This window comes from Dermacentor albipictus, chromosome 1 (genome assembly GCF_038994185.2).
Source record: "Dermacentor albipictus isolate Rhodes 1998 colony chromosome 1, USDA_Dalb.pri_finalv2, whole genome shotgun sequence".
Lineage (NCBI taxonomy): Eukaryota > Metazoa > Arthropoda > Arachnida > Ixodida > Ixodidae > Dermacentor > Dermacentor albipictus.
In genome coordinates, this window is record NC_091821.1 from 4,990,468 (window position 1) to 5,006,545 (window position 16,078).

Here is a 16,078-nt window from a genome sequence, read left to right on the forward strand (position 1 = left end):
TCTGAGGTTCAAAGACGTAAGTATACAAACAAGTCCCAAATGGCTGATGGCATATATTTATCAGGCCGTCTGTATGTTTGAAAAATGCACAAATTTTTCAAGTCCGTTGCCCAGCAAGTGCTGCAAGAAATACAACATTTTTTTTTTTTTTACTCTATAGTCTCTTGGCTTTCATTCCATGGCTTCTTTACATTGGCGTTTCAGTTACCACTCACACATCCGCACATGTGCACGCACACACTAGTTAGTTTTGGCTTTGTCTAGCAGGTTGTTTCCATTTGTCGTGCTTGTAAAAAGTTATGTCTGTCAGGTTTCTAATCTCTCAAAGGGTCAGCCCAAGATGCTCACTCGTTTATAGTTCACACGGGTGCAATTACATCTGTCCACAAGCGGGTGCTGGTACTACAAATGATGCCGCCATACACGAACGATGTGCTGCCATGTAGAGACTCGCGAAAGCTGACTGCCTATAGATGGCGATGGGATGAAGGAGTTTCTGACTCGGCTGGTTTTTCCGACAGGCACACAACCATCAAGTTTTCTTGTATGCACATGTTCACATACACGGTGCAATTATGCTATGGACGTGTGCATCAGTTACACTTCTCAAAGTGAGTCAAGCAGAGATTCCTTCGATGAGGACTGCTACCCAAGTGCTAAATCGGAATATGCTATTACAGTGTATCTACATTTTTATTCTTATATTTATGCAAACTCATCTGTATTCATGAATAACCTATGCATTTTTGCCTGTGGAATTTTTTTTTTCACATTCATCATCATCATCATCAGCCTGGTTATGCCCACATCAGGGCAAAGGCCTCTCCCATACTTCTCCAACTACCCCAGTCATGTACTAATTATGGCCATGTCGTCCCTGCAAACTTCTTAATCTCATCCGCCCACCTAACTTTCTGCTGCCCCCTGCTACACTTCCCATCCCTTGGAATCCAGTCCGTAACCCTTAATGACCATCGGTTATCTCCCCTCCCCATTACATGTCCTGCCCATGCCCATTTCTTTTTCGTGATTTCAACTAAGATGTCATTAACTCGCGTTTGTTCCCTCACCCAATCTGCTCTTTTCTTATCCCTAACATTACACCCATCATTCTTCTTTCTATAGCTTGTTGCGTCGTCCTCAATTTAAGTAGAATCCTTTTCGTAAGCCTCCAGGTTTCTGCCCCGTACGTGAGTACTGGTAAGACACAGTTCTCATACACTTTTCTCTTGAGGGATAATGACAATTTGCTGTTCATGATCTGAGAATGCCTGCCAAGTGCACCCCAGCCCATTCTTATTCTTTTGATTATTTCAGTCTCATGATCCGGATCCGCAGTCAGTGAGCATGCATTGCAGTGGGTCCCCTGAGTTACTAAGCAAGGCAATATCGTCAGCAAATCGCAAGTTACTAAGGTATTCTCCATTAACTCTTATCCCCAATTCTTCCCAATCCAGGTCTCTGAATACCTCCTGTAAACACGCTGTGAATAGCAATGGAGAGATCGTATATCCCTGCTTGATGCTTTTCTTTATTGGGATTTCGTTGCTTTCTTTATGGAGAACTACGGTGGCTGTGGAGCCGCAATAGATATCTTTCAGGATTTTTGCATACGGCTCGTCTACACCCTGATTACGTAATGCTTCCATGACTGCAGAGGTTTCGACTGAGTCAAATGCTTTATCGTAATCAATGAAAGCTATTATAAGGGTTGGCTATATTCCGCATATTTCTCTATCACCTGACTGATAGTGTGAATATGGTCTATTGTTGAGTAGCCTTTACGGAACCCTGCCTGGTCCTTCGCTTGACAGAAGTCCAACGTGTTTCTGATTCTATTTGCGATTACCTTAGTAAATAGTTTGTAGGCAACTGACAGTAAGCTGATCGGTCTATAATTTTTCAAGTCTTTGGCGTCCCCTTTCTTATGGATTAGGATTATGTTAGCGTTCTTCCAAGATTCCGGTACGCTCAAGGTCATGAGGCATTGCGTATACAGGGTGGCCAGTTTCTCTAGAACAATCTTTTTTTTTTTCACATTATGGTCGCTCTAAAAACACTGCGGTAAATTTTGGGGGGAAATAGATCACTCTGAAGATTTGAAATTTACAATAAAGAAAATCGAGCCTGGGAAGTAGCATTTAGTGAAAAAATTGACCCTGAAAGGGATAAATTAAATTACAGCAGCAGTGAAGACACAGGAGCTCTGCATGGGTAGTCTAATTTTCTGATCCGACATCTACGCTATTTTAACACTGTCTCGAATAGTGGTACATGCTCAGGAGTGCGTGTTGCTTTGACGATTGTGTTTGAAAAATATCAAGTGCAACTGTATTTCTTCCCACCGTGAGCTGCTTTCATCTATCAGCGTTCCTACAGTGTATGTGCAACTTATTGCGAGCAATCCTTCCTAACGTTTTCACTCACACAAGAGCACACAGTCGAGTTCAGACCAATCGGCAGAAGCTCAACTAGCAGTCTAATCTCCCACTTTTTAAATTGCACCTGTTCAAGTGCCCTTATTCATTACTGTACAATAATGCGCAACACTGTACATTAGCATACAGCACTATACAAGTGCTCTACAAAAAAACACATGAAGGCTCCAGCACCAGTTCAAGGAGCATGACTGACCAGCTTGCTTGCTTGTAAAAGCTGATTCAACATACACCGACCACCATTGTTTCGCGAGCTTAAAGAATGCAGCAAAAAAGGAACCGGGTGCTTGCTATAATGAGTAAAAACAAATGCCATCTGCACCATAAACGCTTACCCATTTTCACAATTGCGAAGCCGTGGCTGTCTGACATAGCATGATCGTCACTATGGCTAAAATTCAGGCTACCAAATCTGCATATTTTTTTTCCCATGGTGTAACTTACTGAAGTTGGGAACTAGAAGCAAGGCACATATTTTGTAATTTCAGATTTGTTTTACTTTCAGTACTTATATTAAAGACAGGCAATTATTACTTTCATTCATGATTTCACAGTGCTTCTTTTGAAGTTTCACATGTTAATTCTAAAGAACTATCAAAACAATTATGTCTGCTTTACTTCCATTCAAAACATGAATGATCAGGATACAATTTATTTTATTACGGTATATATTGCAACTGATATGTATTGAAAAAACATTAAAACATAAAAGCACTGAAAATTAGAACACTTCTAGCGGTCAGAAAAGAGTTAAACGCAAAGTGAAATAAAACTTCAGCCCAAACAGTATTTCGGAAAACGAACACAGGAAGTGACCACAAACAGCATTTCTTGTTTTTTCCCCCCTTTTTCCATAAAAATAAAAGATAGAAATGCAGGCATTTTCTTATAGCACAGCAGCAGAAGAGCACACAGTTATTCCGCAGCAAGAAATGTAACACTCTTCTACTCTGTTTTCCCTGAACATTGCGAGTAAAAGGGCGTCAAAGAAGTTACTAATACGAGAGTTGCGACTTAAAAAAAAAACAATTGACAGGTTAACTTGGACCCCTCTCTCTGTCCTCTGCATACAGAGCATGGTCCACTCAAATTGAAGCAACAGATTTTGTTAAGCCCCAACCCCCTCTCATTTTGATAGAAACACCGAGGCATCTTACAGCGAAGCTGTTAAGGCCTACTGTGCCCATTATTGTGTCTGCCATAGAGTTTTACACAATAATTACTAGAGGGAACTATGGCGCTGCTGTCGTTGTACCACCATGTGAATGATGGGAAGTACATGGATTTGTCTGATCTTCATGCTTGTGGATTCAGGCGTTCTTCTGGCTTTGTATATTACGCTATATAGATCTTATTGTCGTAAATTTCAGCACAATCTTGTTGGCGCCCCTCAGCACTATCGCACGAATGTGTTCGTGCCACTGCTCCCACATCTGTTGGCTGAATTATTTAATTAAGAAACACAATGGTGCAGCCAATAATTGCATAATACTTTAATGAACCGTCGGGATTTACCCAGTGATAAACACCGGGGCCACACATTTCAGCTTCGCTGGTTAACCACCTGTAAAGAGTGCTTGGGTTTACAGTTCTTTGACAACCTTGACAGTTCAATTGTTTCTAATGATAAAAACCAGCAATAAATCGCTTTAGGCTGGTAAAGTATTCCTTCAAAACCATATCCCCATTCACCTGATTAAAAAAGTTTGGTTAATATTGGATAAAATAAAGACCAAACTTTGCTTAATTTCACAGTGCAACTTCGGCGCTGGTGTATGTCCAGTAGGAAGTCATGGATTTCAAAGTAATCTGGCGTAAAGAGCGTTCTAAAAGATTGCTAGGTTGAGCCTTTTATTGTTTTAGAATGTCATGTAGGCCTTCTTTGTTGAAAAAGAGTTCACTAAACATGAGCAGATGCTGTCAAAATCCTTAAGGAAGCACTAACGTAGTATTTCGAGCTTTAGATGTTAATATTCCTTGAGTCCCGAGTAAAAATAGGCAACTCCAATGGAATTTTTTCAGTGATAGTGGCTGAGAACACAAGTTTAAATACCTATAATGCAGGAGGCCGACTTGAAACGCCAGCAGGTTGCAACACTGACATCAACTTGATGCAGTCTGTGGCTTCTAAGCTCTCCCCGACATTACCCGATGACTGCAGATGTTTGCACTCACGCACACAGAGCTGGACAGAAGAGATCTTGTTTGTGGCTCCTCTCTCTCTTGTATGAACTATCAGGAATAATTATCGTGGCAACTTTACCAGTTTGGTAAAGCTCAAGAGTGAAATACAAAGAAAAGGTGTTCTTTATTTGACTGTGCAGAACATCATTAAGCTATGGCAAATCATTGTGCAGAAGCTCGCAAGGTGGAGGAAAGTTCATGAAAGGGTACAATTGTCATCCACCCGACTGTAGAATGAAGCTACAAAGGAAACCCATTCCGATTTCTCAGAAACCACTATTAAGTTGCATACTGGATGTGCCATCCAAAGGTGGCCAAGTAAAAATATAACCAAGGGCTTTATGCTAAAGCACCCACTATGTGTTCATAGACTTTTGTTAATGCAAGTCAAGAGTTTTTTTCCTTGGGCACAAGCATTTAATATTTAATTCTAAGTAGCTAACATTTATCTACTTATCTATTCGATAACGTGCAAATTGAAAGGTCGTGGAGGACACCAAGAAATAAGCAATAACAGCATTTAAAGCAACCTTGATCTTATATGGTCTTTCTTTCCTGGCAACAGAAACAAAGCCCACAATATTTTTTTTAGAATTCCATCTGACAACAAGTCCCCGCGCCAATGATATCAGCCCTTTTGATCTAAACATGGTCAACTAGTACTTTTTGTATAGTATGCAGGTGTGAACTAGGGGGGCAGTCTTGTAACGGTTTGGGATGCGAACCCTTGCAAGATCACTTTACTTCACTCTAGACTGAAGATGCGCACCAACAGCCGCTGATGGGTCGAGAAAAGAGGACAGCCGCCTTGTTGCCAGGGCCTGTGTTTGACAAGGTTTGCACTGAGGTTGATGCAATCTTTAATGTCCAGAGGCACTGTCACGGACACGGTGTATTTTATTATTTTTAGTTTTCTTTCATTGCCTTTCTTTTCTTTTAGTTAGAAAAATGGTCCGCACAAATCCTGTTATCCTGTTATGTAAAATGACGACCCATATTTTGGATGCCACAGGACAGTTTATTAATTTTTTTTTTTAACTTGGCCTGCGCAAATCACGTCATGAACATTGCTGCTGCAATCGCAATTTCTGCTTGCATTTTTGCCAACTTTTACTAGCACCATTTGGCCACTAAGGTTCGCCAAGACCAGAATTTTACATCTTTGACTTGCATTCTGCGGCAGCAAAATTCTGATTTTGTGTGGTGTGACCGTGCAGAAAATAACGTAGCCAGTGCCCAAATTCAAGCGACGATTACACTTGCCTGAATACTTGTGGTCAAGAAGTTTCCCAAAAGCAAGCAGGGCATTTGTCGACGTGCCACACTGCGCTGCACTATATCATCCCGGTAACTGGACTTGGTGCAAGCGCAAAATAGATTTGGAACGTTACACGCACAGTGTTCGCCATTAATGAACCTAGATATACCAATAGGGCACACAAATGAGTGCTAAAATGTATAAAGAAGTTGATGAGCTACACGATGAAAAGACCTCTTGCTGGCAAGATGCTCTGATAACTGTGTGTTCTGATTGTTCTCTGCGGGTGATGTAGCTCCAGGCACACGCCGAAGCGAGCACACATCTCACGTTGACGTAGCGCCGTGCATGCCCGAACCGGAAGTAGCATCGTAAAGAAAAAGAATTAGGGGTGTGTGAATACCAAATAGTAGACTTCGAATCGAGTCAAGAAAAGAAAGCCGAATATTGAATCAAATATAAAAACATTTTTAACGAAATTTAATGCTTAGAAATTTTGGGCAAGAAACATGGCGCTGCACACACTCGGGAGTCTCCTAGCACTGCATAACAAGAATGTATAAAACTATCAATAACATACAGTAAAATAGTGCAGAAGCGCCCACACCCCTTTCACTGAAAATTGGGTTAATCTAGATATGGGCGCTTGTCTGGTCGAAGCAGTAAAAGCCAAGATGGCAGCCAACGAAAAACTTCGAGGCAGGGCGACGGTGGCTAGGGCATCGAAGAAAGAATGTTTATTTTCAAATGATAAATGATGGGGTACACTAGCACCTACTCATTGTCACTGAACCCAGCAAGCAACTCTACCGAGTCGGTGCAGAATAAGAGGTAAATGCATTCATCGCTGACACCCGCGCGACTTGAACAGACCGCATTCTCTTTGATGCCTACAAGTCACTTATGCAAGTGCACATCCTCGCTGCCGTCCAATGCAGCATTGATCCCATGCCCCTTGAAGGATCGTGTGACCACCTCTTCAGGCACAGAAGCCCAAGCCGTGGACTTGAACACGTCTTGGCACCAAGGCTTCCGGAGGTTCCCTTTAGAAGTCTTCTCTCTCTTCCTCGTGAACTCAGCCTATGACATGCAGAGGGAGTTGTTGAACAACTTATTCCAATAGACGTACGCAGGCTGCAGGATTCCTGCACACCACCTTCCTGGAATGTACACGAGGTCAGTACTGGCGGCTTCTGTTGCGTCGGCAATGCCCTTCATTTTGTGGATGGGGGGCTTGGTCGATGATGAGTAAGCGGCAGACATTGTCCGTGTGGGGACCCCAAGTGCGGCTGAACCACTCCAGAAATTTTTCGGTTGTCATCCAGTCATGTTTAGACAAAGTTAATATGTACATTTGCTGTAGAAGCGAAGACAAAGGGCACAAGGATTAGGAACAACTGTGAATGGATTTTCACTGAGTACATTTCAATTATTGCACCTAGGTCGCGGGTGCTATGTCATAGAGTCAGCGCTGCCACTTTCAATTATTCCTCTGTGTTGTCATGCGATACAACAGAAGAATATATTAAAACATAAGAATATGTTAAATGGCCTCACTGACTTGAATTCGAAGGTTCATGAATGCCCGAGCTGGAATTCTTTATGCTTATTCTTTATTCTTATTCTTTCTTATTTCTTATTCTTATTCTTTCTTATTCCGCAGAACATATGCACCCCCACACAAGTCACTACCTAGAGAGCAGGAGCGATTCCTCCGAGCTCTGCAGGTTAATACATTCCCCCACCCAACCAGAAATCACCTCATAGACCCTACAAAATTCTCTCCGCAATGCAGCTTCTGCGCAGAGCCCGGGTCCCTCAGGCACATAGCAGGGGGTTGCAGAGCGGCACCATTAAATCCTCCGAACCCTTACCCCACTAACGAGCTTTGGGAGAGAGCCTTGGCCAGCTCCGACCTCGAGGATCAGCAACGGCTGATTGCGAGGGCCCAGGATGCGGCCCGAGCTCAAGGCATTCTGGAATCAGGACGCCTCTCCAAAGCTTCATTCATCGAATAAAAATGTTTATTCTCTCTCTCTCTCCTTGAGGACGATAAATGCAGGAAGTTTATCTCCAGATGCTCGGGCCACCAGGGCCACGGTAAAACTGCGACAGGCACAGCCGGTATTGGTGATCCGTATCAGGCTTTCCCCCGCGACGTTGTTGGTACAAGTTGCTGGACTGTCCATTGTAACAATATAGTCTGGTCCACCTTACAGATGTTGTTGGCCGTGTAGTCGAATGGCATCCTCAGAGTTGCGATTCTTGAGCAAAAGGCATCAACAGCTTCCTTGTAGTCAGCAGGGGCCTTCTGACTGTCATTGGCGGACACGCGCATTGTCACTCCGAATTGCTTCTTCCACCGGTTGACATATGTGTTTGAGGCCTTGAAGTTGCCAAGGTTCAGGTTTCCAGTAATTCTCAGCACTTCCTCTGTTAGGAGCTGGTTACTGACGGCGTGACCAGCATCTCGTTCCATTTGAAGGTAATCAAAGAGGGCATCGTCCAACTCTTCATTGAAGATGGGCCCACCATCCATGAGTTTGCGCATCATCTTCTAGTTGAGGTGCTGTAGCATGTCATACTTGGAGTCCCACTTGCAGATTCTTTTCTGTCTATCTTGAAATGCCGAGAGGTGCAGCACACATCGTTTCCCAAGACGCGGTGCCACTCGATGACTTTGATCTTCCTGGCGATGGTGTAGGAGAGCATCATGCGGCTAGCGGATTGCACGAGAAGTGTGGGAACAGTGGCTGCGTACACGCTTTATCAAGATGTGTCTCACAAAAGCCCTGCAACCACTGGGTTTTCTTTCAAGGACTGTTTATTTACACTCTGCCTTATCTTCATCCCCATCGGTCTTTCCCTTTCCACCTTGGGAAGCAAATATCCCCGCCATCACCCCTAGCGGTCTCGTAGCGACCGGAGTGGAGCGCAGTGGGGTGAATATTTCAGCTGATGCTGGCGCTTTGAAGGGGTTGGGCGCTTAACATATAAGTCTCAGAATTCCCCTTTGAAACTAATGAATTAGTGACATCCCATTGTACTGAATACCAACAAGGTCCTCGGTTTAATAGTGAGCCTGTGTTTCACGGCAATTTTTTATTTATTGCATAGAAAGTATTGCTTTTCACTTTTTCTCCAAAATACAGAAATGTTATCCCAACTTTACGACCGGTGGATTATTGTAAGGCCTATCTATGCGACAGGCAAAAGGACCATACATCACGTGACTCGATCACCGTTTCGTGCATAGCCTTCACCGACAGTAAAGAGCAGGTGCCATCCAAGCCATTCTACTGTGAGGTTCAGAGTGATGTGCGACATGTCAAAGATTCTGAAATCTGCAGCATCACAGTAGGTTTGTTTTCAGACACAAGCACGCCTTTAAAGTTCTGATAACAGGGTTTTATAGCTTAGTTCTATCACTTCCTACTACCTCTGCCAGACAAGGTGCATGCAGCGATAGTGGAGCTAGGTAACTGCACTAATGCTGCCACTGTAACTTGACAGCATGATCACGGTACGCAGCATGTAGAAGAGAAAACACTCGGGACGAGCACTACACAATACACTTCTCTGCTCTTGTATTCCACTGTGCTACTAAACAGCAATGAACCCTAGCCTGTCTGTCAGTTCCCTTGCAGTACTGTAAAGACCGGCAGGTGACAAAGGTCATGGTAAGTGGCGATGCCATGCTAAAACACTCTTAATGCAACACTATCTTTCAAATTGTATTACCTGCATATGCTAATTCCCTCTCCCACCAACACTCCAAAATTGCTCCATTGCTTCTATGATGAGAGAGCTCTCAACATAATCAACACTGACTGGATAACGAGCCACGTGGCTGTGTAATATTAGAAACATGCATCACATCACCACAAGTAAAAAGGCAACAATAGTGCCACTGTAGGCTGTATTCCACGCTTGCTAAGACAGTGTAAATTAGGCACAAGAAAGGTCCAGAGGTAGGCACAGGAGGTAAAGCACCCGCACAATGCCAATGCTCGGTCAGCCACATGCTTAAAGCTTTAGAGCTTACAAAAACAGCCCATGTATGGAAAATAAAAGCATGAATACATCCAAGTCTTCCTCTACTCCAAGATGCTGGCAGCAAGCAACTTCTGCATGCCAATGCATACAGCTAGTTCTGGGTGTGCTACCTCGAGTGGTGTACATTTGTTATTACTAGTAAGTTTTTGACCGTTCCCTGCATGGAGAATTGACGACACAATTATAAAAAATGAAGCTGGCTGCACTCACGAACTTTGCCATTTACCAACAAAGGTAGGCCACCTAGCAAGATTATAACCTCACAAAGTCGACCTCAGCCGCAATTTTATCTCAACTTCATGAAGTGAGGTGAAGTCGGCAACTGCAAGAAATTCAGTGAATGACGTCAAACAATTTTTCCTTAAACCTTGCGCACCAGTTCCAAGGTTCGGTGAGGTTGAATATTGGCGAGGTCAAGTTGCGAGGTTCAAGATGGCTTTGAAGCCCGCAAATACACGCAAAGTGCCTCGAGTGGCCAGTCGCCCAGCAATTTTGCGTGCATTTGTGGGCTTCTTTCACGCTCGTAAAAACAATTTTACGTAGCACGTTTTGAGCAAGAGAAAGTTGTATCGGGATTTTTTCCATGTTGCTCTACAATTTTCTCGTTGACACCTTTAATCTAATTATATTTGACAAGTTGATTCATTAATTAAGACTTATTGTCTAATTAGGCAGAACGAACATAATCTGAGTATCTCTAAGCGACGGCAAACATTACCTTGGTCCTGTTCAGCTACGTGGCATTCGCATATTTTTAAACCCTAGCTAAAGTTAGCTGGGACACCCTGTATAAGTCTACGCATGGGAAACCAGCTGCATTCCACAGTGAGGACACAGCCTCGAGATCCCAAAATAAGGCTGAGATGAGGTCTGATCTTCAACCTTATTTCACGAGTTCGAGGTGTCATAGAGACCAATGTATAAAAGCACACACTGTTTGAAAGCAGAAGTTGCCACACATGGGTGAAGAAAATTGTGTCTATCCTAGAGTCAACTCAAGTGTGGCGTCTTGGGTGCCAAGCAGAACATAAAAAGAACAGTTGCACAGTTCTCTAAGGAAATCAACGTTTTGGAAGGTGTGTCATTAGCATTGCTGTCTGCTTCATGTCTTTTTTTTTTTTCACATGCATGACTTTGGTGACGGTTTTTTGGAGCGATTTATCTGTGCTGTTCGTAATAGTCCACCCACTGCCCGTTCTGCTTGGCTCCAATGAATCTGCACCAACCAGCCTGAGTTCTTCAGCCAGACTGAACCATTCGCAAAGAGAAGGAAGCGAGGACTGACCATACTTTGCAGGTATGGAAAGGTTCATCAATCCAACTTCAAAGGCCTTCTTGACGATGTCCCAGGGAAACTGCACATCAGACAAGGTGTGGCCACCAGTAGCAAGTTTTCAACTCTCCTTATGTCTTACAATAGGAAGCAGTGGCACACCTTGTAGTATCACAACAAAGGCATCATCAAGCATATGAAATTTTAGACATCCCTGTCACAATTAATACATGTGTAGAACAGGTTGTTGGGCAACTCTTATACTGCTACTACTACAACGTCACCATATTATAATGACTTCCTATCATGGCCATGGCAGCAGCAAGGAACACTAAACAATATTATATTATGCATTCAAATACCAGTGGGTCACAGAGTTTTGTTTCACCAAATGTCTCAATCAACTGAAAAAGACCAAAACAACTTTTTGAACGGGCACATGCACAAACAAAATTTCAATCCTCTCTTTTTATTTTTAAATTAAAGCTTGTTCCTAGACTGCCTGCAAAGTCCTTTACTCATATTTGCACTTGATTCACAACTGCATATAGCAAGCTGGTTTTACAGCAGTAGTTTATTAAGGACACTACGCAGCATTTATGGTGCGTTGTACAAGCATAACAAGGACTATCGCATGATATACTTTTAACAAGTGAGCATACATCTTTTTCAAGCACTATGGGCTTGACTGCCAATTCCTTGCCCGTGCCACCAACACAACACATGGAACAAATACAAGGGTCTATGCGTAATAAAGATACAAGGGCCATCACTCATAATTTACATTACAACCATACAAGACGGGACCGAAAGTGAAAAAATAAAGAACCAGTCGCATGGGTTAGAGTACTAGAACTATTAAAGGGCTCCTCACCAGGCTACATAGCAAATTTTGATTTTTCTTACGTGCCCTCTATCAAGCATTCTACCATAAGAATTTTTCATATTGGTTCAATAATAGCTGAGCTAGAAATATCTGAAGTGTGCTGAAATCGTGGGTCACAAACCCACGATTTCAGGAGGCGAGCTTCACCGCCAACATAGACACTCTCTCCGCTTGCCTCGCCTGTACACCGCAGGCCTTTCACCACATTCTTTCATACCAGAGGATCGCGTGACGTCAAGGGCCTCGCCGCCACCTTTTTTTCCTCGTTCGTTTTCACTGCACGATGCCCTCACACTCAAACTGTTGCAGTTTTCTTGTTTCATGCAGTGCACCCTTTTAGGCACTGTACACAAGAACACCTGACCAGCAGTTTGTAAGTCAGTGCCATACAAGCACTGAGGCAGACGCAAGCGGATCAAATCGCGCGCTGGAACCCGGCAGAATGTGGCACATGGTTTTGTTTCCTGCGTGCGCGACTACACATAGTGGGAACAAGCAGAAGAAATGAAACTACATCCCCTTTGCTATGGCATAGAGTCAAACAAAGACTTGCAGACATCCTGTTTGTAGGCTCTATTAGTAGAAGCTTGATGTGGGTGAGTTGGTTATGCATACTTGATGAAATGAGCGCTACGAATACGCGGACGAAAGAACACATGTACGACAGACAAGGCGCTACTTCCAACTAAATGTTTTTTGAAGAAACAGAACTTTAAATAGATGCAACCATGAATGGCCCAACGTGACATCACCACCTCCCTATCTCTTCAGAAAAGCTATCTCTTTTTCAGTAAGCGTCACTGAAGGGGAACTAATGCACGTGCCCTCGGCCTTAGCAATGTAAAAGGCTTCCAATATCTCGCGTTCTAGTCTATCTCTAGACCATGCCAGAAACCTGGTGTCGCGAAGATACGGACGGCAATTGTGACGTTTACAGTGTTCCGCCAGATGGCCCCCCGCATTGTTATTTACGGCCCAACTGTGCTCACGCGCCCTTTCATTAAAACACCGTCCGGTTTGCCCGATATAAACCTGTTGGCAACTTAGGGGTATCTCGTATACGACATTACTTTTGCAAGCAGTGTACGGCGCTGCATGTTTCTTGGAGCATGGTTCGGGTTTTGCTTTTGTCATCATAGGGCATATCTTGGCCAGCTTACACGGTGCACTGAAGAGAAGATTGATGCTGTGCCTTTGTGCCACTTTCTTGAGGTTGTGGGATACCCTGTGCCAATAGGGAATCACGTGTAATCTCTTCTTGTCAAATGGCTTCTTTTTTGTGTTAGTACCCTCTCTTGCCTGTTTGATCTTTTGAAGAAGCTTGTCGCACACGCTAGAGATCAGTAGTGAAGGGAAACCGGCTAGGCGTAGCCTTGAAACTTGGTTATTGAAACTGATTTCTATTTTGTGGTTGCAAGATTTGTTTAGCCCTTCTTTCAGACAAGTCATTGCAACCCCTCGTTTTACTAGCTTGGAATGCGCAGTGTCGAATGAAATTAGCTGCTTGTTCAACCTGGGCTGGTATTCGAAACAGACATGCGTGTTCATCAGAGTGAGATTGAGGTCCAGAAAGCGAATGCTGTTGTCACAAGGCCTTTCGCACGTGAAGTTTAGAGCATCCGATGCAGTCCTAAATGTGTTAATAATCGATTCTACAGTGTTATCTAGCCTAGACCCTGGAACGTCGTTAACAATCACGAGGTAGTCATCGACATACCTCATTATAGAGGGAGCACATGATTGATTCAGAATGCTGTTTACACACTTGTCAAAGGCGCTGAGAAAGATGTCTGAAAGAATGGGAGCGAGCGACGAACCAATGCAAATACCCTTGCGTTGTACATAGTGTTGGTTTTTGAAACTAATGACAGTGGAATGAAGGTAAAAGCTTAACAGTTCTAAAAACTGGCCACTATTCACACCGGTTGCACAACTGAACCTAACTTCACCAAAGTCTTCGATTTTGTTCCTAACGGCACTGAGCACTCCGTCATGAGGAATCGCATAATACAGGTCTTCAACGTCCAGTGAAAACACGTACACATTGCTCCAAGTTCCTTGTTCTAAAGTCAGCACGACTTCTCCAGAGCTCCGCACAAGGAAAGGGTCATCTAGGGGTAACTGGCATAAATGGCGCTTCAGGTAGTGCCCTACTTCCATCTGCCATGTCTTCTCCTCAGAAACAATAGCCCTAAAGGGGCAATCAGGTTTGTGGGTCTTGCCGGAGAAAAAACTTCCAAGACGCCTACCTCAGCTCGGTTCGCCAAAAGTTCGGTTCGCCAAAAGCCAAAGCGATCAAGTTGCTTGAGCACTTCAACCTGGAAGCTCTTCGGAAGGCGACGAACCGAGCTGAGGTAGGCGTCTTGGAAGTATTTTTCTCCGGCAAGACCCACAAACCTGATTGCCCCTTTAGGGCTATTGTTTCTGAGAAGAAGACATGGCAGATGGAAGTAGGGCACTACCTGAAGCGCCATTTATGCCAGTTACCCCTAGATGACCCTTTCCTTGTGCGGAGCTCTAGAGAAGTCGTGCTGACTTTAGAACAAGGAACTTGGAGCAATGTGTACGCGTTTTCACTGGACGTTGAAGACCTGTATTATGCGATTCCTCATGACGGAGTGCTCAGTGCCGTTAGGAACAAAATCGAAGACTTTGGTGAAGTTAGGTTCAGTTGTGCAACCGGTGTGAATAGTGGCCAGTTTTTAGAACTGTTAAGCTTTTACCTTCATTCCACTGTCATTAGTTTCAAAAACCAACACTATGTACAACGCAAGGGTATTTGCATTGGTTCGTCGCTCGCTCCCATTCTTTCAGACATCTTTCTCAGCGCCTTTGACAAGTGTGTAAACAGCATTCTGAATCAATCATGTGCTCCCTCTATAATGAGGTATGTCGATGACTACCTCGTGATTGTTAACGACGTTCCAGGGTCTAGGCTAGATAACACTGTAGAATCGATTATTAACACATTTAGGACTGCATCGGATGCTCTAAACTTCACGTGCGAAAGGCCTTGTGACAACAGCATTCGCTTTCTGGACCTCAATCTCACTCTGATGAACACGCATGTCTGTTTCGAATACCAGCCCAGGTTGAACAAGCAGCTAATTTCATTCGACACTGCGCATTCCAAGCTAGTAAAACGAGGGGTTGCAATGACTTGTCTGAAAGAAGGGCTAAACAAATCTTGCAACCACAAAATAGAAATCAGTTTCAATAACCAAGTTTCAAGGCTACGCCTAGCCGGTTTCCCTTCACTACTGATCTCTAGCGTGTGCGACAAGCTTCTTCAAAAGATCAAACAGGCAAGAGAGGGTACTAACACAAAAAAGAAGCCATTTGACAAGAAGAGATTACACGTGATTCCCTATTGGCACAGGGTATCCCACAACCTCAAGAAAGTGGCACAAAGGCACAGCATCAATCTTCTCTTCAGTGCACCGTGTAAGCTGGCCAAGATATGCCCTATGATGACAAAAGCAAAACCCGAACCATGCTCCAAGAAACATGCAGCGCCGTACACTGCTTGCAAAAGTAATGTCGTACACGAGATACCCCTAAGTTGCCAACAGGTTTATATCGGGCAAACCGGACGGTGTTTTAATGAAAGGGCGCGTGAGCACAGTTGGGCCGTAAATAACAATGCGGGGGGCCATCTGGCGGAACACTGTAAACGTCACAATTGCCGTCCGTATCTTCGCGACACCAGGTTTCTGGCATGGTCTAGAGATAGACTAGAACGCGAGATATTGGAAGCCTTTTACATTGCTAAGGCCGAGGGCACGTGCATTAGTTCCCCTTCAGTGACGCTTACTGAAAAAGAGATAGCTTTTCTGAAGAGATAGGGAGGTGGTGATGTCACGTTGGGCCATTCATGGTTGCATCTATTTAAAGTTCTGTTTCTTCAAAAAACATTTAGTTGGAAGTAGCGCCTTGTCTGTCGTACATGTGTTCTTTCGTCCGCGTATTCGTAGCGCTCATTT

General features: G+C 43.8%; 1 protein-coding gene and 1 pseudogene across 3 annotated transcripts in view; both read right to left on the bottom strand.

Annotated features, from left to right (window-relative positions):
• The window catches only part of Mcad (Medium-chain acyl-CoA dehydrogenase), a 212,806-nt gene that overhangs the window by 150,808 nt on the left and 45,920 nt on the right, over window positions 1-16,078 (bottom strand). For 2 of the 3 annotated variants that reach the window (XM_065452831.2, XM_065452830.2), the window contains exon 4: window positions 11,222-11,291. The exons of the other annotated variant lie outside the window; for it this stretch is intronic. In XM_065452831.2, the coding sequence (XP_065308903.1) occupies window positions 11,222-11,291 (70 nt within the window). The remainder of the gene's footprint in view (window positions 1-11,221; window positions 11,292-16,078) is intronic. 3 annotated transcript variants of the gene reach the window in all.
• LOC135919113 (uncharacterized) lies at window positions 6,401-7,201 on the bottom strand (annotated as a pseudogene).